We start from the raw sequence: 23769 nt of genomic DNA on the forward strand, positions 1-23769 counted from the left end.
AAGACCGGCCCACATGAGTGCATGTGAAGCAACAATTTTCTGATAAACAAACAAAGAAGCAACGCTTTCTGTTTATTGTCATTTGAAGGATGGAAACACGAAATCACTAGGAGGAGTGGGTAATTTTGGAGTATTACAGTAATTGATTTGATGAATATGCGTGTGCATTTCTCTGCCATTTCCCAAAAATAATTTTGTATCTATCTAATTTATATTATCCTTATCAAATTGAGTAGCTTTTTATTTTACCTCGACCTTTTTTGTTCTTTATTTATAAGTACCTCGACCGACCCCCTGCAAATATATTTTACTTTTTTGTTTGGTCTCTAACATATTTGAGTTTTTGGTTTAATATTTTAAACCTCTTTAATTGGTCTGTTGAACTACGGTTATTCAGATTATTTAACATCTTTTTGTTGCTGATATCAAAATTGTAAAACTAATAACAAACAATTTGACTATGCTACACTTTTTTTCTTTTTGGTTAAAGCGTATGCTACAATCAATCTATTTGGGAACTCTTAAAGAATTCTCTTCTCGATCTTTTGAAGTACTTTTTATATTCCGTGTTCATTTTTACTTTTTTATTGTCTTTACCTAAAGGCATTGGCAATTTGGCATCGGCTTTGGGTGTCTGTGTCCATACATACTTTTAGTCATTACCTAGAAAGTTGATGAAATTAGCATTTTCATTGGGGGCAATATTTATTTACATCATGTGAATTGTAATGTAGTCATATACATTTCAAAGAGTCATTTGTCTATATATATATTCAACAAAGATTATAAAGAAGGGGCGAAGAAAAAATGAATCACAGTAGCTTAAGTTTAAGTACTGATAATCAATCCAACTTCTATTTAATTTGATTTTTTATACCTGGTTATTACTTATATTATTATATAGATATTTACGCTGCCATATTTTTTTTATTTATTATAACCTGTAACATGGAAAGATTCTTATCTACTCAATCATGCAAACGAAGGAACAGTAACAAGCCTGCACTCTCTCTGCAGTGGCATATATTATAATATTATGCATCATGGTAACTCTTGATTGAATAAAAAAAAGAAATACGTACGCCTTCACATAATGGCGATGAGGTGGGTTCAAATTTATTTTTAACAACTACACTAGGTAGAAAGAACCTTTACCAAATTCAAAAGGGGTAAGAAGAAACGTGAGATCGATCGTGGGATCATCTTCATTACTGCTGATATTAATTATTAATGTAATTATTTGGACCTATCTGAAATTAAAGAAAGGTAATGTGATTATATGTGATCATCTATTCGTCTTCATCACATGTGCATATCACCCATTCTGATGCTTCGAACGTTCACCTCGGTGGCTACATATATACAGTATACAATATTTATATATGGATTAATCTGTGTTTAATATATGTATTGATGTACATTTACATATATCTATATGACTATATAGGTAATGTGATAGAATGGATATATGCCATACTTACAAACATTTTCGATTTCTTTTCTCCTTGGAAGGTAAGCATTAAAAGACCCAAAAAGAAAAAGGCGTTAAATAAAAGACATTCTACAAAAGCTGAATTAGAATGAAGTTAAGCATAAGCCATCTATGGGGAGTATGGCACACACCAAGTGTCTGTATATATATTAAGTTCTTTATGCATATATGTATATTATCAAAAAATAAAATAAATTTCCAGCTTAAGCTTAAGCTATCTAGCTATGGCACATTCACAACTTACTAATTACTATACAGCAAATCATAGTTGACTTTGTTTTTATTTTTAAACACCGAACACATTTTTGGATTAGTTGTAATTGTAAAAACACATTCTCTCTTCACATGTTCAATGTCTGAAGAAATTTGTCAAATAACTCCAAGATCTTGTTTTTTTTTTTCTTACATACCTAGATCCATATAAAACCAAGATTCATTATATATCAATGTGTCTATATATAACATATATTTAGATATAGTTATATATACACAGAGCAAGCATATACTTAACGAGTTTCTTCTTATTCTACTCTTCTTCCTCCTCCACCTCCTTGCATGTTCACTAGTCTTGTTCATGGTAATGTACTAAGAAGACAAGCTTCAGTGGAAGTTGCTGAGACAGAGGAAGAAGATGAAGATGAAGATGAAGATTGTGGTTCTCTTCCTCTGTTACTGTTACATTGGTTCTACCTCCTCTGTTTCAGCTTCCATCGACAATGGCAATGAGCTCTCTGTTTTGCTCTCGGTGAAATCAACTCTTATCGATCCTCTCAACTTTCTCAAAGATTGGAAGCTTTCAGAAGCCGGCGATCATTGTAACTGGACCGGTGTTCGGTGCAACTCCCACGGCAATGTTGAGAAGCTGGACCTGTCGGGAATGAATCTCACGGGCAAAATCTCTGATTCGATCAAACAGCTAAGAAGTCTTGTCTCGTTTAACATCTCATGCAACGGATTCGACTCGATGCTTCCGAAGTCACTCCCTCCGTTGAAATCCGTAGACATCAGCCAGAATTCATTCTCAGGCAATCTTTTTCTATTTGGCAATGAATCACTTGGACTCGTTCATCTCAATGCTTCAGGAAACAATCTCTCTGGAAATTTAACTGAAGATCTCGGGAACTTAGTCTCTGTAGAAGTTCTTGATCTCCGAGGGAATTTCTTTCAAGGGTCGCTTCCAAGTTCATTCAAGAATCTGCAGAAGCTGAGATTTCTCGGATTATCCGGAAATAATCTGACAGGCGAGTTACCAAGCGTGCTCGGCGAGATCCCTTCACTTGAAAGCGCCGTTCTTGGGTACAACGAATTCACAGGTCCGATTCCACCGGAATTTGGGAACATCAACAGCCTCAAGTACCTTGATTTGGCCATCGGAAAGCTCAGTGGTCAGATTCCCTCTGAGCTCGGGAAGCTCAAGTCACTCGAGACGCTTCTTGTCTACCAGAACAACTTCACCGGAAAAATTCCGCCGGAGATCGGAAACATCACCACGCTTAAGGTTCTTGATCTCTCCGATAACGCGTTATCAGGCGAGATTCCAGTGGAGATAGCGGAGCTAAAGAACCTGGAGCTACTGAACCTGATGCGCAACAGACTCTCCGGCTCTGTTCCTCCCATGATCAGCAATCTGGCGCAGTTACAAGTCCTCGAGCTCTGGAACAATACGCTCTCCGGCGAGTTGCCAAGCGATCTCGGGAAGAACTCTCCGTTACAGTGGCTTGACGTTTCTTCAAATTCCTTCTCCGGCGAGATTCCTTCTACTCTGTGCAGCAAGGGAAATCTAACTAAGCTAATTTTGTTCAACAACACTTTCTCAGGTCAGATTCCGGCGACTATATCCACTTGCCAGTCGCTAGTTCGCGTCAGGATGCAGAACAATCTGCTAAACGGTTCGATTCCCATCGGCTTCGGCAAGCTTGAGAAGCTTCAGAGGCTCGAACTAGCTGGTAATCGTCTCACCGGAGGGATTCCTGGAGATCTCTCCGACTCGGTTTCGCTTTCTTTCATTGACTTCTCAAGAAACCAGATTCGCTCGTCACTCCCTTCCACGATCCTCTCGATTCATAATCTGCAGGCGTTTTTGGTCGCCGAGAACGATCTCTCCGGCGAAGTTCCGGACCAATTCCAGGATTGTCCTTCGCTATCGAATCTCGATCTCTCTTCAAACAGTCTCACAGGCACTATTCCCTCCAGCATTGCTTCATGCGAGAAGCTTGTTAGCCTCAGCCTGAGAAACAATCACCTCACCGGCGAAATCCCGAGGCAGATCACGACGATGTCCGCATTGGCCGTGCTCGATCTGTCTAACAATTCATTAACCGGCGAACTCCCAGAGAGCATCGGAACGTCTCCGGCACTGGAACTCCTCAACGTCTCTTACAACAAGCTCACAGGTCCAGTCCCAATAAACGGATTTCTCAGAACCATAAATCCAGATGATCTGAGAGGGAACTCCGGTCTCTGCGGCGGCGTTCTTCCGCCGTGTAGCAAGTTCCAAGGGGTAACATCGGGGCACAGGAGCTTCCACGGGAAACGAATCGTCGCCGGATGGTTGATTGGGATCGCATCGGTTCTAGCCCTAGGGTTTCTCGCCATCGTTGCGAGAACTCTGTACAAGAGATGGTATTCCAACGGATTCTGCAGCGACGAGACGGCGAGCAAAGGTGAATGGCCTTGGAGACTAATGGCGTTTCATAGGTTAGGGTTCACAGCCTCCGATATCCTTTCCTGCATCAAAGAATCGAACATGATCGGAATGGGAGCCACCGGAATCGTGTACAAAGCGGAGATGTCACGATCGAACACTGTTCTCGCCGTGAAGAAGCTCTGGAGATCCGCCGCCGATATTGAGGATGGAAACACCGGAGATTTCGTTGGCGAAGTAAACCTTCTGGGAAAATTGAGACACAGGAACATCGTGAGGCTCCTTGGGTTCCTATACAACGACAAAAACATGATGATTGTATACGAATTCATGCTTAACGGGAACCTCGGCGACGCGATTCACGGGAAAAACGCCGCCGGGAGGCTGCTCGTCGATTGGGTCTCGCGTTACAACATCGCGCTTGGTGTCGCTCACGGCCTCGCTTACCTCCACCATGATTGTCATCCTCCGGTGATCCACAGAGACATCAAATCGAATAACATTTTGCTCGACGCGAATCTTGACGCCAGAATCGCCGACTTCGGCCTCGCCAGGATGATGGCCAGAAAGAAAGAAACCGTTTCAATGGTCGCCGGTTCTTACGGCTACATAGCTCCCGGTAAGCTTACAATACCGCACCGGTTATCTCGCATTGATCCGGTTTAATAATACGTACGAATCTTTAATTTGGTTACAATCCGGTTTGATCTAACCAAGTTTAATTTCAATTTGGTTTAATCATTTGCAGAGTACGGATACACATTGAAGGTGGACGAGAAGATAGATATATACAGCTACGGCGTCGTATTGTTGGAGCTTTTAACCGGAAGAAGACCATTGGAGCCGGAGTTTGGAGAATCCGTAGACATTGTGGAGTGGGTGAGGAACAAGATAAGAGACAACATATCACTAGAAGAAGCATTAGATCCTAACGTCGGAAACTGCAGATATGTTCAAGAAGAGATGCTTTTAGTTCTACAGATTGCTCTTCTCTGCACCACGAAACTCCCTAAAGACAGACCTTCAATGAGAGATGTGATATCGATGCTTGGTGAGGCTAAACCGAGGAGGAAAAGCAATAGTAATGAGGAAAATACTAGCCGTAGCTTGGCCGAGAAACCGACATCGGTTTTTAGTACTTCACCTGTAAATGGCTTTCTTTAGGACGAGATGAGAGAGAAAAAGGGCCCCAAACTGATTTGTTCGATTCGTGTTCTGTACGTAGAAGAGAGAGAGAGAGAGATCTTTTATCCTTTTGATTTGATTTATCCATGTAGAATAACTTTCCTTTTTGTTTACAGATCTTAATTAACTTGTGCATTGCTCTGAACCAATTTGTGTGCAAAACAGAGTTTTGTAACTTTTGTTATAGCTTGTCAAATGTGATTTACAAAGAGAACATGCCACTAACTAAAAGAATGGCAGAGCCAAAAACTGTAAAGAGAAGAAGCAGGAAGAAGAAGAAGGTTTCTTACACTGTTTTTGTCTTCCCTTTGATCTGTGATCTGTATTATTATTGCTTCAAATATAAAGGGTTCTTGTAGATTATTATTCGCTTCATAAGAACATTTGAGCTGTAAAACAAGGATTTTACAAAAACGGTCACAACGACATAAAAGAAAAGATCTTGATACAGAAATAAGGATTTGATCAAATCAGTAAATGTACCTGTACCAGTAGCTTCTGATGTTTTCATTATCCGGAGCCTTTTCACAGAACCAATAAACATCCTGGACACAAGTAAAACTCAGTTCAGGATTCAAAAGTTGGACGGGCTCAGCATCGAAAGCTTAAGAATTTACATATATGCATAGACATACCCCCACGGAACATCGCCGACAAGCATCCAATCTCCTTCCTTGTCTTCGTATGTAAGTACTAATCCAGAAGACCCATCTGGTAGTATCTTGAGCTGTTTTTCAACGTGACCATCGGTTTCTCGTGTGCTTGAACCTGATTACAAAAAGAATCATCATTCCAATCTCAGACAAAGAAAAACCTTGAAAATGAAAAGAAAAAACCATTCCATAAGTTTTGAAAAACGCACCTGTTTTGGGTTTCAAAAACATTTCTTCCAGAGTGCTGGACAACGATTCATAGCATTTATGAGCATTCAGATCGATTTTTCTTCCGATTGGAATGCCATCCATAGTCACCTTCACAAACATCGAATTTCTCATCTTTGTCGCATCAGTTATATTCTTGTTTACTTCTTGACGAGTCTCTGTGTTCGAATCTTCCATAGCCAATGTCTTGGCTTGGTTAGCCATACTGTTCATCCTGTAAGTCCTTATTGGTGGCCATCCCACAACTTGCCTGCGATTTTGCAAGGTTTCAAAAACACAACATAGAGTAAACACACAAAAGAACTACACTTGAGGGCCTGTGAAATTATAGCAAGAGCATAACTCTACAGGATCAATCAACCACTTCATCCCAAAAGAAAAACCACTTTCCCATAAAAAAGATAACATTCAAAATCATCTACCTAATTTCCAGATAATAAAGAACATTCTATCTGATTATCTGGAAAACAGATAATCATGATACTGGGAGAGAATCCCCAAATCAAAACTTGATTTTTTTTTTCCTTTTTATGGTTCTATTGATGATAACCATGATACTGGGAGAGAATCCCCAAATAAACGATGATCAATGTAAAGGCTTTTCTAGAATTGGAAAAGGTTACGATGGAGGAGAATCTCACCCACTAGTTGCAGCCATGGAATCAGCTGTTCTCTTGATCCCAGCAGTTACGCTAGCTCTGCTCAGGGAAGAAGATGACGAAGATGAAGAATCATCAGCGTAAGAAACCCTGCAATCTCGATTACCCTTTGGACCGATGCTCAACGTAAGACCGAGCTCGAGCTCATTCTCTGCCGGGGAAGAAGAATCCTCGCAAGAGACAACGAGATTTTCATCGTTTGACAAAGTCGAAGCCGAGCCACTCGCGGAACCGCCTTCCATTTGAATCCGAAACCCAGAAGACTGAGAATTTGGGGGGGAGATTTGGTTCTAAGGGAAGAGAATCTGCAGAGGAGGGAGAAGAGAGGTGGGTTGAATTTGAAGCAAAGTTTGCGACTTTAAGTAAGCCAAAAACAGTGAGAAAGAAAGAAATGAGAAAAAGGGAAACAAAGGATGAACAAGAAGACACGACGGGTGGGATTTGTCCCTTTTTACTTCCCTAACTTTCTCGCCAAAAATATCAACTTTGATGCAAAAGAAAAAATAAACATTAATTTTTGTTTGGCAGAAAATAAAATTTGATAAATCTCTCACTTTTATTCCGTGAATATATTTATTTGTAGTTACTTTTCTTTTATTCATCTATGAGAAAATAATCATATGGTATCTGCAGCGATTGATATTGCTTAGAATATGAAAGGATAGCCGGAAAAAATATTATATATGGAATGATTTTTACTACTATTTATTTTGGAAAATTATTCTTATATATAGCTTAGTTTTGCAATTATGTAAGACACATTTACCTATAAATCATTGTCATTAAATATTTATATAGAAAAATACTACTGTAAGTCAGTTCTATAACTGATAATTACTCTCATAATTGCAATACAAAACACAATTACATTATATCAATTACTGATATTATAAGCTACAACAAAAATTAAATAATGATGTTAAACGTTCAGATGTTTTTAGTTGGTATTGACTCCAAAATCGGATATAGATCGGGCAGATGTAAAACATAAAATGATATCAAAACGGTTGTATATCCGTGGGATTAAAAAAATCTGAAGAAAACACAATTAATAATAGTTGAAATATTTTTGTGAACATATTCTCAAACTCGAAAACTAAAATAAAAATAAGAAAAGTGGGGGCTCACATGTCAGCTTCATGGGATTCAATCGGACGGCTATAAAAAAGGATACTACAGAGCTACGTGGGACCTACGTGAACAGAGGGGGAACTCGTGCCCACGTCCTTTGGTCCATTCTTTCCAAATCGAACGGTGAGGATTAGTTCCGGTTTAAAGCAAGATATCATCATTAATAGAAAATTTATTATTTTAATCAAGTGGCAATCTAATCTTAGTCACGTAATTAAAATTGAATTTTAATTAAAGAGAGTTTAGTTGTCCATTTTTAGTGGTGTCCGGATAAAAACCCTGTCGTCTGGAGGGAAGACATAACCGACCGCTGCTTCTTTACTTTCCAAATAAACCGTTCAAATTAAATTAATGCAAAGCGAGGGTTGAAATTTTGATAAGTGTTCGTTGTCCATGTAGGACCCACAATTCTGAATGCGATTCGCTACGGTGTGCACCACCGTAAAATAAGTATCCGATTCGATGAAACGTGGCAATCGAAGGAGTTAACCAGATCCGGTTGTCACCGAGCTAGATTTCATTATCAAAACCGCAATTAAACCGGAACCGGTTATTCCCGAGTTGATATCTTCTTCTTCTTCAGCTAGTCTGGTACGGAACTGGAATCAGCAAGAGATCGAGCAACACTTCGGAGAGACCAAAAAAAAAACAAAAAAAAAATAAAGCCGGAAAAAATTGTATGTGATTCGTTCGGACAAGAAGCGATGTCGAGGGGATCTCGGCTTCTCCTCTGTCGCGCTTCACTTTGTTACCGACTTCGCTCTGATCATCACCATCGTCATCATCACAGTTTCTCCAATTTCATCAAACGTAACTCAGTTCGAACATCGATCAGTATCAATGCCTTCCTCTCAGATCCATCCCCGTCTCCGATTGGTTCCAGAGTCAACACGCGCGTCTTGTTCTTCTCCACTTCAACGTCAACTCCAAATCCAGACCAAACCACCTCTAAATCTCAAAACAAAACCAACACGACGTCGTCGCAGAAGATCCTCCGCACGATCTCCAGCTATCTATGGATGAGAGACGACCCAGAACTCCGTCTCAGAGTCATCACCGCATTAGCTTGTCTCGTGGGAGCTAAGTTCTTGAATGTTCAAGTTCCTTTCCTCTTCAAATTAGCTATCGATTCACTCTCGTCATCATCATCTTCTTCTTCAATCGCTGCTACAAACCCTTATCTCCTTGCTGCTTTCGCTACTCCTTCCTCTGTTCTCATTGGATACGGAATCGCTCGATCTGGATCTTCTGCGTTTAACGAGCTTCGTACTGCTGTCTTCTCCAAAGTAGCTCTCCGCACGATACGATCCGTCTCAATAAAAGTGCTCTCGCATTTACACGATCTCGACCTTCGTTACCATCTAAATCGAGAAACAGGAGCTTTGAACAGAATCATCGATCGTGGAAGCCGCGCGATAAACACGATCCTCTCAGCTATGGTTTTCAATGTAGTTCCCACAATCTTGGAGATATCTATGGTCTCAGGTATATTAGCGTACAATTACGGAGCTGCTTTTGGATTGATTACTTGTGTCTCTGTTGGATCATACATAGCTTTCACATTGGTTGTGACGCAGTGGAGAACCAGGTTTAGAAAAGCTATGAACAAAGCTGATAACGACGCTAGCGCAAGATCCATTGACTCTCTCATAAACTACGAGACTGTTAAGTATTTCAACAACGAAGACCACGAAGCTCGAAAATACGATGAGCTACTCGAAACATACGAAGATGCTGCTTTGAGGACTCAGAAAAGCCTTGCCTTTCTTGATTTTGGACAGAGTGTTATATTTAGTACCGCTTTGTCAACATCGATGGTGTTGTGTTCTCAAGGGATTATGAATGGTCAGATGACAGTTGGTGATTTGGTTATGGTGAATGGTCTTCTCTTCCAATTGTCTCTTCCTCTTTACTTTCTCGGTGGTGTTTACCGAGAAACTGTGCAGAGCCTTGTGGACTTGAAGTCAATGTTCCAATTGCTTGAAGAGAAATCCGACATCGGAGATAGAGACACAGACGCAAAGCTTCCTCTTCTTGTTCTGAAAGGCGGAAGCATTCGGTTTGAGAATGTACACTTTGGTTACTTGCCGGAGAGAAAGATTTTAGATGGGATTTCGTTTGATGTACCGGCAGGGAAAAGTGTGGCGATTGTTGGTAGTAGCGGAAGTGGAAAATCAACGATTCTTAGAATGATATTCAGATTCTTTGACACAGATTCCGGAAATGTTAGGATTGATGGTCAAGATATAAAAGAAGTGAGACTAGATAGTCTTCGAAACTCCATTGGAGTTGTCCCTCAAGACACTGTAAGTTAGCATTTCACTCTAAGTTTTCTGTTAACCTTTCTTGTCATTTGTCTAAACCGGTTTTGAGAACCGTTTAAGAAAATGAAATGCTTCTTGGTTATAACTAAAAATGGCTATTGTCTAAGTTTTATAAGCTGGTATTGGCAGGTGCTCTTCAATGACACAATATTTCACAACATTCACTATGGAAAACTTTCAGCAACAGAGGAAGAAGTGTACGATGCAGCTCGGCGTGCATCGATACACGATACGATCATGAATTTCCCGGAAAAATATTCGACGCCGGTTGGAGAAAGAGGGTTGATGCTGAGCGGTGGAGAGAAACAAAGAGTTGCACTTGCTCGTGCGTTTCTGAAATCGCCTGCGATTCTGTTGTGTGACGAAGCAACGAGTGCGCTCGACAGTAAGACCGAGGCAGAGATCATGAAAACGCTCAGGTCGCTAGCGAGTGACAGGACTTGCGTTTTCATTGCACACAGGCTGACCACTGCTATGCAATGCGATGAGATAATAGTTATGGAGAAAGGGAAAGTGGTGGAAAAAGGGACGCACGAAGTGTTGTTGAGGAAATCAGGGAGGTACGCCAAATTGTGGATACAACAAAACAGTAAATTAGAAGGTTAAATCTTAAGAGCCTTATAATTTTTTTGTTTGTTTGGCTGTCTTCTACACTAATTTTGGAAATTGTTATTTGCATATATAATTTTTTGTGTAGCCTTGTTGACCAAAAAATAAAATTATATATGTAACCTTGTGATAGGGAATATCATTTTTCTTTGTTTGTAATTTAATTCTTTTGTATGAAACAAAAATATCTGAATATTTTCAGTTTCAGATTGTTTGGATTAAAAATGTTTCTGAGTTGTATTTTTTTTTTTTAGTCCCACTAGTTATTCCAAATCCATCAAATTTTTACTATTTTTTTTTATGTTTAACTGACTAAAATTTGTATTCTAATAGATTGTGACACTGCTATTGATGCGTAATATCTGGATTCCAATCCAAATAGTGTATGCTATAGGAAAAAAGGATTGAGCTCAAACATAAAAGTCATGTCTTGAAATGGATTGAGATTAATTAAGAACATAAAAAAGCCTAACTCATGATAACATCTTGAACATCTCTATTCTTATTGGATACCCAAAGGAAATATCTTTTCTTTTGCTGAAATATCAATAGAAACTACTTTGGGCCTAAGTATTTATAACCTTCTATTTTATTATGATGATAATGAGCAAACAAAATCAAAGTAAAGGGCCTTGTAAGCCTTAAAATGGAGTGAAAGACCACAAAAACATCAGAGAAACCAGAAAAAAAAAAAAACCGAAAAAAGACCAAAGCCTAATTAATGATTTCAATTATCCAATAAACAGCATCCACGTTGGATTTCATGTAAGTCCCTGCAAAGCGAGTAATCTCACGCGCTGTTACACCGCGTGTGAAGAAACGACGGCTGATCCCCTTGTTAAGACAGCCACCACCACCTCCTTTGGGACGACGAAATTTACAAAGAGCGAAGAAATCACCGTCAACTTTCTCTTGAGGACAACATACAACGAGCCGATTCTCCGATTTTCCTCAAGCGGGGAATTTTTCATTTATTAATTAATTACCTAAGATTCGATTCGTCGTCTCCTAGGTCCGGACTTTCTTCCATGAATTGATAGGTGAGAATTATCTATTCTTTCGCGTTTCGTTTTAATCTACAGGTAAGAGAATTCGTATCGTTCGAGCATAATTGCAGATATCTTTGCTTTCTATAGAAAACCGTCCATGGTTGGTCGATTCGGATTCGATTAGTGTTTGTCTTTATTTTCCAGCGAATTTGATGTTTGGTTGGATAATGTGTTTTGCTTTGTCGATGATTCTCGATGCTTGTGTTATTATTATTATAATTATAATAGATTTTTCTATGTTACAGTAGCAGCTTCTTCGTCTTCTCATATTGATTCCTTCTCTGCTGATTTTTTTTCAAATTTTCTCGCTACATTTCGTTTGGAAACCAAATGAATAAATTTGCGAAATTATTACATCAAACAGCGATAAATCCTATGCTTACAAACTTCTTTAACACCTTGAACTGATGCTGTTGTTGTGTGCTTCTATGTACTTGTATTTGAGTTTGGTGTTTACTATTTAACATCTTCTTTTGCAATTTCTCACGTATAAATCTTTTTTTTTTGGTTTTTTCCCTTTTATCAGATGCGAGATTTGATGATTCGACTTGGGGTGCACCCACTAGAATCTTCAAGAACCAACAATGGAGGCTCGTCCGGTTCAGAGATCAGGCTCCAGGGAGCTCAGTAATTTAGCTCGCACTTCTTCAATACCATCCACACCAATTCCTTCAGCAACAGAAGATGTTTTCGTGAGATCAGAGAACACTCAGTTAATGTCGAGGCCACAAGGACAAACCTACCATCTGCTTTCCTCCAGCAACGGTGGAGCAGTTGGACATATATGTTCTTCATCATCATCTGGTTTCTCAACCAATCTTCATTACTCATCTATGGTGTCTCATGAGAAACACTATGCAGGAAACAGCACTACTAATGCACCGCATCTCGTCTCTCAGGCACCGAGCAACGATGGTTCTTGGTGCCATGATTCACTGCCTGGAGGGTTTCTTGATTTCCCTGTAAACCATCAGGCCATTCAAAACAACAGTCAGATTGAGGATGGTGGCATTGGTGCGGCTTTTGATGACATTCATAAACGAAATGATTGGCAAGAATGGGCTGACCATTTGATCACCGATGAAGATCCTTTGATATCTGCTAACTGGAATGATATCTTGCTTGACACTAGCTCCAATTCAGATTCAAAGGTTGTTTCCAAGTCTATACTTTTTCCCCTTTTCATTCCCTATTCTCATGTTTTTGTAAAAAGAACGAAATTGAACACCTGTTTCAGGACCAAAAATCTCTGCAAATTCAGCCGCAACTCCAGGTTGTTCAGCAGCAACCTTCTCCGTCTGTGTCAGTGGAACTGAGACCTGTCAGCACAACATCTTCAAACAGTAATAACGGAGCGGGCAAGGCACGTATGCGTTGGACGCCAGAGCTGCATGAGGCTTTTGTTGAGGCTGTCAATAGTCTTGGTGGCAGTGAAAGTGAGCATTGTTCCTCTTCTTTTTCCAGAAACTTTGGATGGCATATAGAAAAGATGATAACTCTTTCTTTTGGTTAACTCATATTGTTCTTATCTTACGCAGGAGCTACTCCAAAAGGTGTGCTCAAGATTATGAAAGTTGAAGGCTTGACTATATATCATGTCAAAAGCCATTTGCAGGTTCTTGTTATTCAATCTTTTCCTCCCTCCATTTGTTTCATTCTATGTTTTCTAATAGAAGATGGTATCTGCAGAAATATAGGACGGCTAGATATAGGCCAGAACCATCAGAATGTGGTAAATACAGAAGTCTTTTCGTATCTTTATTTCCTTGATGACTTTTTCCTGAAAATTCCATACAATTCAGTTTTGAAATCAATTTCTTTTGAGTGTACAGGTTCGCCAGAGAAGAAGTTGACACCGCTCGAACATATAACATCTCTTGACTTGAAAGGGTAAGGTTTTCTTTTGTCTAGTAACATCACAAGTCTTAACGGATACTCGCCTTATCAAATATTTGCTGATCATATTTATACTACAGTGGGATAGGTATCACCGAAGCTCTGCGACTTCAGATGGAAGTACAGAAGCAACTCCATGAGCAGCTCGAGGTATATCTTATATTATGCATAATGTCGTTGCCTATAGCTTTGCTTTTTATGCCTGTGAGTGAGCTTTGTATTCATGAAGCTGCAAATGGTGAAAAGGTGAAATGTGACTCTAAAGATTATGAGTTTGGATGAAAATGTTTTTCTTTCCTTGTCCCTGCAGATACAAAGAAACCTGCAACTCCGGATAGAAGAACAAGGCAAGTACTTGCAAATGATGTTCGAGAAACAAAACTCGGGTCTCGGCAAAGGGACAGCCTCCACATCAGATTCTCCACCCGAATCCGAACAAGTAGACAAGAAAACCGCTGATTCAGAGGAGCCCGCACTAGAGAAAACCAGGAAAGGCCAAGAGACAGAATCTCCGCAGCCAAAACGCCCCAAAACCGATAATTGAAAGAATCTCTCTGCTAAGAAATAGTGTTTTGGTGGATCATTTCGGTGTTCCAGAGTTTAACAGTGAGAGAGAGAGAGAGAAAGGCAGCTCTCTTATCTTGAGGTTCTTCAGGATTTCTCGCTCTCTACTGTTTAACTATTTTTCTGATGGAAGACTCTCTCAACTATGCTGTGTAGACAAAACAACAGATCCCCAAGGAAGAAACCAACAACAACAAAAAATAAAGAGTTTAGTTTGGGAGAATCTTCATCATTCGAATGTAATCTAAATGCTTTAACTCATCATTAGTTGACTCCAGATTCTATGTTTTAATATTTTTAGAATATTAAACCCAGAGTTATTTTCCCCATAAAACTCTTGTGAATCTTTTTATCTTGCGTACAAAATTACTTGACCAAAACCTATTTTAATTTTTCTGTAACTGTGTATTACAAATGTTTATAAACTTCACATCAAATGAGGTACCACACATACATCTTTATACTGTATCTTATATTCATCTATCGAAATCAAACACAAAAGAATATATCAAAATCATGACCAAAACAAAACAAAAAAAGAAAAAATGATTCGAGGGAAAAATCATCTGAATGGCTCCACGGGCATTGTTTCCTCCAGTGTAACGGCGGCTTGAAAACACTCAACGGCTTCATGCATCGACGAGACGGATCCTTCAGCTTTATACATCTTCCCAAGATTGAACCAAGCCGACTGGTTCAGCCTATCAAGCCTAAGAGCCTCCATGAGAAAGCTTCTCACAACTGCTATGCTTGATCGGTTCCCGAGCTCAAGTAGAATCTCAGCCATCGATATTAGGCTCGGGACGTGCATTGGATCGATGTCTAGAGCGGTTGTAAACGCCTCCACGGCTTCTTCTAATAAGCCTTGTCTCTTGTTCAGTACACCTACCAAGTAGTATATACAAGCTATCATGACAAAATCTAACTTGGAAGAAGACAAAGAAGAAGAAGAAGAAGGGCAATACCTTCAGTGTGGTATCGATCAGGAGAGTAAGGCGCGATGAGTCTTGATCTCGAGAGACATGTCTCTGCGTCACGCCATTGCGAGAGGTTTATGTAGATATGAGCCAGATCATGCCACGTCCCAATCTCCAGACTCCTCAGTCCCTCTACACATCCCTGTAATGAACAAGTCTGTTTCAGGGTTTTAACTCTTCTCAATTGGAAAGTCAGAACATACGAAAAAAGTTACCTTTGGCATCTTCTTTGCAGAACTGAAGCTTTTGCTCTGAACCTGAAGGAGCGCGAGAAGCTGCGTGTAAGTCTGAATTGCATCCTTAACTTCTCCTTTAGCCAAACGAAGCTTTGCCTTCAAACGCAACAGCTTCCCCTGTTCCCATTTCCCTGTCTCGTTAAGTGCTGCGTCCACGATCGTCTCCGCGTCTGCAAACCGCTTCTGCGCAGATAAAACCCGAGCCAGAAGCAACCACACTTCAAGATCCGACTCAGCTCCAAGTTTCAAAGCTCGTTTAGCGTAAGCCAAAGCCGAATCCAGCTTCCTCTGCTCTGCATTCTCTAACGCAAGACGGTGCAGGACTCTCGGGTCAGTCATATCCGCAGATTCAAGAACCTGAATCCCCTCAGATTGCCTAGCTAACCTCTCGGTCTCTGTAGCCGCTGTTCTCGAGCTTTCCGTGAGCGTAACGCCTAAAACGAAACGCGACGCACCGTCTAGCTGAACGCATTCCTTCCCCAAGTTTCCAATCGCTCTCCGAGCGTAATCTAAGCCTTCCTCAGCGAGACCAGTTCTCTCACCACATATCTTGGAAGCCATCAGCAAACCGGAAGTCCGGTTTGGATCCTCCCGTTCTGAAAACAGCTTCCTAAGTAAACCGAGCGCGACAAGACCTTCCCCTGCACCATGGTAACACAGAGACAACGTATGATAAAGCTCCCTCTGGTCCAATATCTCGGGGCTAAGCTCTTCGAGTTGCTTAGCAAGAGCGGTAAGATCGCCTGCGATTGTGAGAGCGAACGAGAGATGGTCCAAGATTGACGCGTCCCACGAGATTCTCTTGTCGTTAACTTTCCTGAGAAGTAACATCAGAAGAAGAATAGCCTCCTCCACGTTGCTCCTCGGAATGAAAGAGCCTTCCGTCTGAGAACGAAGGTTTGGCGGCACTGCTTCTTCCCCGGAGTAGAGAAGAAATACGGCGTACTCTTTCTGTATTCTCGCCGTGGTTTCAGGATCGAGTTGCCAGTGATTGAGAAGCGCTCGTCTATACGACAAGATAGCTTCACGCGGCGAATCAGCGAGTTTCCACAGCTGAGGAAGCAGCTCGACTGCTTTCATTAGCGTCTCCTGCAACTTGATATCACCATTCACGTTTTCCGACAAAGAAGCCTCGACAATGTCGAGAATAACTCTGCAAGACTGCGCAGCTTCTGCAAGAAGAATTCTGTTTAGCCAAGAACAAGAAAAGAAGTACGAGATGAAAAGAAAAGAAGAGGCTGTTACTACCTTGGAACCTTCCAAGACGCTGGAGAGATTTCGCTTTGAGAAAAATGGCTTCGAAAAGGAGACTAATAGCATGTTTAGACATTGGAGGAGGAGGAGGAGCAGCACCAAGTCCGACTTTAGACCGTCTTCTATGTTTTTTCTCTTCTCTAGTGGTTAGAGCGGTTTTCATCTTTATCGTGATCCCATTGATATCTATCCCTTCAAAGACTCGCAATGCCGCCTCTATGTTTCCTTTCTGATACTCAATTCTTCCCAAGAGTGCTCTCGCCTCCTGAAACAACAACAACAACAACACAATGACTCTGGCTTTTTCTTCATTTGAGCAAAAAGATAATGGAGGAATCGAGAGATCGAACCTCGTAGTTTAGTGAACTTGTCTCACGCAGAGACAACTCGGCTTCCTCGATGTTCCCATTATCTAGTTTCTTGGCATTCTCGCTCTCCGCAGCTGATAAAGCTGAGCTTACATTGTAGTCTCTGCCTACTCCATTCTCGGATTGCTTGTCTTCTTCCTCCCTCAGTCTCATTTGTTCACCAGAACACAAACACTTCATTCTGATCTTCCGTAAACTTTGTCTTAATCTAGGTAAATGCAACTTCCCGGGCCTAATCTCGCTTTTCTTCATAGCTTCTCAAAAGGTTTGATGATCTTCAAAGTTGCACCAAAACCATAAGTTAGAACACATATTAGAATCTTCAAGGAGATCTCGAGATAAAACGTAACACAGAAACAGGAAATAATCATTCACGTTAATGCGAGATGAATCAGTATTTACTGCCATTGACAAAATCACAACTTTATGATCAAAATCTTGAGAATTTCGAAATGTTAATGATCCAATTCCTAAAAAATAAAATCCTTGAACAATGTAAAGAACGATTTTCGATGAAAGACAGTCACAATTTCAGCATTAAACTAAAACTCACCCCCTAGAAAAAGAAAAAGCGAATCTTACGAGAAAATCGAGGACTTTAAGGGGTTCTAACTCAGTTCAGTATCAAAAAGCTCGGAATTTTAGAACGAAATTGGGATAAACATTGACAGTAAAAACCCTAAATTAGATCGAACCGCATATCCACTTGAATCAATAAGGACGATCAAGAAACAAATGAGGAGAAAGAGAGAGAGATAAGAAAAAAGAACACACCTTTGATTTTCCGGGAAAGAAGAAGAGGAATCTGAGAAAATAAAGAAGCCGTCAGCCATGGTCGCCTCGAAATTCTTCAGACTTATTCCGATTCGAAGCAATCAAGCAAAGCAAACAATCCACGAAATTAAAAAAAAAAAAAATCTGATCTTTCTTCTTCTTCTTCTTCTTTTTCTACCCTTTTACTTTCTCTCCGCCTTTTCCTTTGTCGCTTTCTGCATTGATGTGAGTGAGTTTTTGCCTCTTTGTTTGGTGTTTCTTCAGTAATACCCAAAAACTAAAAAATTTATATTTAAAAAATAATAATAATAATTGTGAAATTGAGACGGCGTGAAGAAGAATAGTGCAGGCGAATAAAAACAGCAGATGGAATTTTCGAAGCTTGGAACACGAGATGAGAGAGGTGTTAGTTAAAATCAGAAACTCAAAGACATTTATTACCTTTTTATTTTTATCCCTTTTTCATTTTTTTCTATCTTTAATTTTTTCTAATTTCCGCGTGTTGAAAATGTCTTCTACGGGTCCCACGTATTTGGTTTTCATTAACTATTTCAACATTTTTTTACCTATTTATTAGTGGTCACCAAAATATTAAATACGAATAAATGATGGAGCATTGGAGCACAGAAAATTTGAAATGGCAACAAGGAAAAAAAAAATCACACATCAGTACTCGTATTATAATTAGAGTTTTTGTTCGAATTTTGAAATGTATTTTGAATCTTGTACGTTTTTGTCATTTGAAGAAGGTAATGTGTGAAGAGTTTTTATAAGGAGAATCATGCATATCAAGGATTCAAAAAGGGCTTTAAGGTTTTTTTTTTCATAAGGCGTGCATGGATTTATATAAATCCTACATATTGTTAAATACCTAAAACTTGCCAACGAGTAAGACCAAAACCGTCTAATAGCTTTAACTCGAGCCTTGGATAAGTGGATATCTATATCGTAAATCTTCCGGAGAAAATTGGATATTGTAATTCCTTGTGGCTTGTAACTTAGTATATATGCTAACGCAGTTAAAGGCCTTGAGTCGGAAGGTGGAAGAGCAGATTATAAGTGATGTAAGAAACCATCCTACTATTTCTCACTTTCTTGTATTGATGCCTGAAACTTCCTCACTTTCTTTGTATTGTTCGAAACATTCCTTGCTTATTGGATATTTTATATCCTTGTGGCTTTTGACTTATGTGTATTTGCTTAGGCAGTTAGTTGAGTCCGAAGGTGGAAGTGCAGATGAAGGTGGCAGAGCAGATTAAAAGTGGTGTAAGGAATTATATTATTCTATTTTATTTCTCACTTTCCTAGACTTCAGATTAGGATAATGATACATATAAGGACTAGAAGCACGTTTCAGAAATTGTCTAATCTCTTTGGCCCCGAACTTTTTCTTCGTATGTACAGTAGATTTCTTGCTGGGGATTTTGTTACGAAACACAATATAGCTAGGTTTAGCCAGCTCTTTTACTTTCTTTTAAAGTACACGATTCTTGTTTGTGCGATTACCTCCATCACTGGCTTTCTTTGATATACTTTTAATATGCTAATTAATGTTCACAAGGATTCTTGCTTCAAATGTAGGTAACCGAGATGAGAACAAACATTTCAAAAATTGGGTCTGGTCTTAAGAAATCTGAGCAAATGATGTCCAGATTATAGTAAGTCACACTTTTTCCTTTTAGGATGTGTTGAAATAGGATGAGCAAATGATGTCCAAATTTTCTTCTTGGCTTCTTGATTTAGGATGTGTTGGTGTGAGATTGCATATCGATGCAAAAACGATGTCTCAGATCACTGGTCTTGAATATTCTGACATCGAGTTAGTGGCTTTATATAGCTCTCTATAAAGTGATTTCGATTAAAGTTTGCTGTTGTGGAGTCAACTTATTTCTCTCGTATTGGTGTTGTTTTTTTTTCTTAAAGGTCTAACAACAGTCTTCGTCTTACAATAGCTATTGGTCCCGTATGTTACACATCAATAGCTATTGGTCCCGTATGTTACACATTGGAACAATATACTCTCTCGTGTTAGTGTTGCTCGTAATCATTACTTAACATCTCTTGATATTAGAATAATATTAAGCAAAATACAAGAAAAATATAATTAAAAATATAATTAAGCAAAATACAAACAAAATATAAGAAAAACATAAATAAAATATAACCGAAATGAGATAAGACACAAGGATTGTACATATCTATATATATACCTTCGAGCAATAAGAGGATCAGATAAACCATCAAGTCCTTACATATTCAGCCCATTGATCAAGAGAGCTAAAGATTTAGCGTTCTTGGAGAACAAGGAAGCACTAGCTTCTCTGGAAATCATTGGAAGAGAAGGTTGTGGAGAGGTTTTTAAAGCGGAACTACCCGGAAGCGATGAGAAGATCATCGCCGTTAAGAAAGTTATCCAACCAGCTAAAGACGCCACTGAACTTGCAGACGAAGATTCCAAGTTTCTGAACAAGAAAATGAGGCAAATCAGATCAGAGATCAACACAGTCGGCCAAATCCGTTACCGGAATCTTCTACATTTGTTAGCACACGTGCCGAGACCTGAATGCCGCTTCCTTGTTTATGACAGACGTGTCCGCTGGAACCAAAGAGCTAATGTGGCCAGCAAGGCACAAGATTGCTATAAGTATAGCTGCAGGGCTTGAGTACCTTCACATGGGCCATAACCCCCAAGAATCATTCACAGAGGCTTGAAGCCAGGAAATGTTCTTCTTGATGGTGACATCATTCGTATTATATTTTTTTTTACATGACATCATTCGTATTATATTAGGTGCTAATATATAAAGATATTATAAGGATAGAGATTGACTGATTGAGTAAATATTTTTAAAAGGAAGCTACCTTAATTTGCGATTTCGTGAAATAGAAAAAAAATTAACTTCCAGAAGCTCATATTTCTATTCAATCTTTAATATCGTGAATTTGTAATAATAACATGCCAGGCTTTTATATATAAGACGTACAACAATTTTAAGAGATTTGGGTTAAGAAACAAAATATTCAAAAACAACAAGCATTTTTTATTTCTCTTAAACAAACAATGTTTTAGTTAAGAACACTAAAATTTGTAGAAAAGAAGCTGTTCTTTTAGTTTATACGGTTCTGAGCAGTTGCACCTCTCCCTCGTTCACTAACTAACCGGTCACTACGTCATCAAAACTGTCATGATACCAAAAGTTAGTAATCCTCTTTGAAGTTGTTCGAAACAAGAAATGAAAAGGAAAGAAGATAATCGACGAACCTCATTTTAATCCATCACTCTTATGGTAATTACGCCATTTTTTCCAAAGGTAACCTGATAGTTTAAGAACAGCCACGACAAAAACCAGCGAGCACAAGACAACAACTCCAAAAACAATCTTCTCCATATCGCCTTCGTATCGTCACCGGATTATTCTTAGAATAATCGTCTCTGTTTCTTCTTGCACACAAATTAATATATATACATATATATAGACACTGGTGTATAATGTTATTGTTAAGTATACATTTTCGAATGCGGACACTAAATGTCTGTTATTGTTAAGTTTACATGTTTGAGCCTTGATCGGTCACGCATATAATGCAAACTTTACATTAATTTTCGGGTCTTATTTCCTTAATTAAGTTGTATAATTTTGTGATTGACATATGAATTATAGAAATACTTATTGTTCATAAAATTGAAAATCTAACACGATCAAAAAACGTCTTATTGTATGTTGCCATTTTTTAAAAATGTTTCCGGTATACAGTTTATTATCCCGGTTTGTATTACTTCGGTTTAGATTTGGGACAATTACATATTATCCACTACATTACAGAGTCGAAACGACGTCATTTCATGAGCGTCGTCTCGTGCTCCTTGTAGATCAACAACCCACAAATCACGAGATTTTCTCCTGCGAATTTTCGTTTGAAATTTTTGTTGCCAAAACAGAGAGAAATGAGTTTCCCAGCTGTAGCTTGCGTTGCGCCAAGATATTCGATGCCTCTCATCAGCTTAAATTCGAGCTCCTCCGATGTGTGTCGCATTTCACTATCGGTTTTTCCGGCGAATATATCCTCCCGGAGCTTGAAACCTCCGGTATGCCTTGCTGCTGTTTCGTCTGGTGCCGTACCCGACCCTGAATCCGATGAAAAACCCAAAAACCAAAAGAAGGAAGCCACGCGAAGTGGCGAAGCCGAGTTTCCAACGAAGATCCGGCGGAAATCGAAGCGCGGGCGGAGGAGCGAAGCCGAAGCTGTGGAGGATTTCGTGAGAAGCTCCCTCGAGCGCACTTTCTCCACCATACGGGAGCAGAATCCGGAGGTTTTCGAGAACAAGGAGAAGGCGAATTTCATCAAGGACAGAGCCGGGGAAAACGACGACGAAGACGAAATTGAAGAAGAAGAAGAGATGGTGGTGGAAGAGGAAGACCCAGATTGGCCAGTAGATACAGATGTTGGGTGGGGAATCAAAGCTTCCGAGTACTTCGACACACATCCGATCAAAAACGTGGTCGGAGAAGACGGTGCTGAGATCGACTGGGAAGGAGAGATTGATGACAATTGGGTCAAAGAGATCAATTGTTTGGAGTGGGAAAGCTTTGCCTTTCATCCTAGCCCCCTCGTCGTCCTCGTCTTCGAGCGATACAAAAGGTAAAAGCTCTGTTTTTTCACTGACGAGTTTTCACAAACACCTTGTGTGCATATGAGAAAACTATCCAAACAGAGGAATTAGCCTTTAGAATCAGAGTCCATGATCATCAAACTTCTATGGAGACCAAAAACATGTCCCCATAGCTGAACTTTGGTTGTTTGTTCAAAGTCTCAGTAGAGTGACCACAAAATCTAGTAGCGTTGGAATGATCAATTAGAATTGCTTGGCGTTTACAGGGCTAGTGATAACTGGAAGACATTGAAGGAGCTTGAGAAAGCAATCAAAGTTTATTGGGATGCGAAAGATCGATTACCTCCACGGGTTAGCCAGAAACCCATTGTTTAGTTTGCATTTTTATCTCTATGACTTGCACGTTACGGTACTTTCTGTGTCCAAAGAACTCTGGTCTCGTTGCTAACAAAGTTTACCATTTTTTTGATGAGTCAGGCGGTTAAGATTGATCTGAACATCGAGACAGATTTGGCATATGCTCTTAAAGCTAAGGAATGCCCACAGATTCTCTTTCTACGGGGAAACCGGATTTTATACAGGGAGAAAGGTGATATGATTCGATGCTCTAAATTAATGCTGTTTGTTTTATAATTTTGCAATATATATTTGAACGATGAATCATCATCTATCTGACAGTGTTGAACTTGATGCAGATTATCGCACGGCGGATGAATTGGTTCAAATGATTGCGCATTTCTACTATAAAGCAAAGAGACCTTCGTGGATCGACAAGGCTAATGTAACCCCGTATTGTTAGTTTGCAATGGGAACGAGTAGTTAACTCAAAGGTCAGTGTGTAGGAAAGGATGTTGAGATGTAACATTTGTTATGCTCAGAAGAAGAAGAAGTAAAAAAAAAAGAGGTCAAATAGGAGTTATGTTTGTTGTTTTGAAATCGAGAGGGAAGAGGGCTTATGGAAATAGCTGGTGATGAAGTATGGATTTTGGAATAGAAGTAACATGTTTTGTTGAATTGTATTACCAATTTGGTATCTCTGTTTATAGAGTGCTTAAATCATCAAAAGCCGTGGACATATTTTTTTTTATATATTCAAGATGATAATTCTCATGAA

General features: G+C 39.5%; 6 protein-coding genes across 6 annotated transcripts; 4 read left to right on the forward strand and 2 right to left on the reverse strand.

The window, feature by feature from the left end:
- The first annotated feature begins 1863 nt into the window (after positions 1–1863).
- Positions 1864–5415, forward strand: LOC18028707 (MDIS1-interacting receptor like kinase 1). The gene is made up of 2 exons (XM_006412864.2): positions 1864–4755; positions 4885–5415. The coding sequence occupies exons 1-2, from the start codon at positions 2124–2126 to the stop codon at positions 5298–5300; spliced, it is 3048 nt and encodes a 1015-aa protein (XP_006412927.2). The 5' UTR covers positions 1864–2123; the 3' UTR covers positions 5301–5415.
- A 59-nt stretch (positions 5416–5474) lies between these two features.
- Positions 5475–7278, reverse strand: LOC18028708 (auxin-responsive protein IAA11). Its single transcript, XM_006412865.2, has 5 exons — positions 6844–7278; positions 6184–6452; positions 5957–6089; positions 5805–5866; positions 5475–5710 (listed from the first exon to the last, which is right to left on the reverse strand). Exons 1-5 carry the CDS (start codon positions 7101–7103, stop codon positions 5694–5696), a joined length of 741 nt encoding a protein of 246 aa, XP_006412928.1. The 5' UTR covers positions 7104–7278; the 3' UTR covers positions 5475–5693.
- Positions 7279–8612: 1334 nt separating this feature from the next.
- Positions 8613–11124, forward strand: LOC18028709 (ABC transporter B family member 23, mitochondrial). Its single transcript, XM_006412866.2, has 2 exons — positions 8613–10298; positions 10446–11124. The coding sequence occupies exons 1-2, from the start codon at positions 8697–8699 to the stop codon at positions 10920–10922; spliced, it is 2079 nt and encodes a 692-aa protein (XP_006412929.1). The 5' UTR covers positions 8613–8696; the 3' UTR covers positions 10923–11124.
- Positions 11125–11790: 666 nt separating this feature from the next.
- Positions 11791–14768, forward strand: LOC18028710 (protein PHOSPHATE STARVATION RESPONSE 1). Its single transcript, XM_006412870.2, has 8 exons — positions 11791–11965; positions 12501–13125; positions 13212–13410; positions 13513–13589; positions 13664–13706; positions 13807–13864; positions 13951–14020; positions 14181–14768. Exons 2-8 carry the CDS (start codon positions 12559–12561, stop codon positions 14412–14414), a joined length of 1248 nt encoding a protein of 415 aa, XP_006412933.1. The 5' UTR covers positions 11791–11965; positions 12501–12558; the 3' UTR covers positions 14415–14768.
- A 22-nt stretch (positions 14769–14790) lies between these two features.
- LOC18028669 (protein NPGR2) lies at positions 14791–18273 on the reverse strand. Its single transcript, XM_006412867.2, has 6 exons — positions 18044–18273; positions 17252–17544; positions 16896–17166; positions 15627–16819; positions 15400–15553; positions 14791–15319 (listed from the first exon to the last, which is right to left on the reverse strand). The coding sequence occupies exons 2-6, from the start codon at positions 17519–17521 to the stop codon at positions 14997–14999; spliced, it is 2211 nt and encodes a 736-aa protein (XP_006412930.1). The 5' UTR covers positions 17522–17544; positions 18044–18273; the 3' UTR covers positions 14791–14996.
- Positions 18274–21911: 3638 nt separating this feature from the next.
- Positions 21912–23769, forward strand: LOC18028668 (thioredoxin-like fold domain-containing protein MRL7, chloroplastic). Its single transcript, XM_006412871.2, has 4 exons — positions 21912–22684; positions 22922–23006; positions 23133–23244; positions 23351–23769. The coding sequence occupies exons 1-4, from the start codon at positions 21990–21992 to the stop codon at positions 23452–23454; spliced, it is 996 nt and encodes a 331-aa protein (XP_006412934.1). The 5' UTR covers positions 21912–21989; the 3' UTR covers positions 23455–23769.

Source organism: Eutrema salsugineum, unplaced genomic scaffold (assembly GCF_000478725.1).
Source record: "Eutrema salsugineum unplaced genomic scaffold, Eutsalg1_0 scaffold_1, whole genome shotgun sequence".
NCBI lineage: Eukaryota > Viridiplantae > Streptophyta > Magnoliopsida > Brassicales > Brassicaceae > Eutrema > Eutrema salsugineum.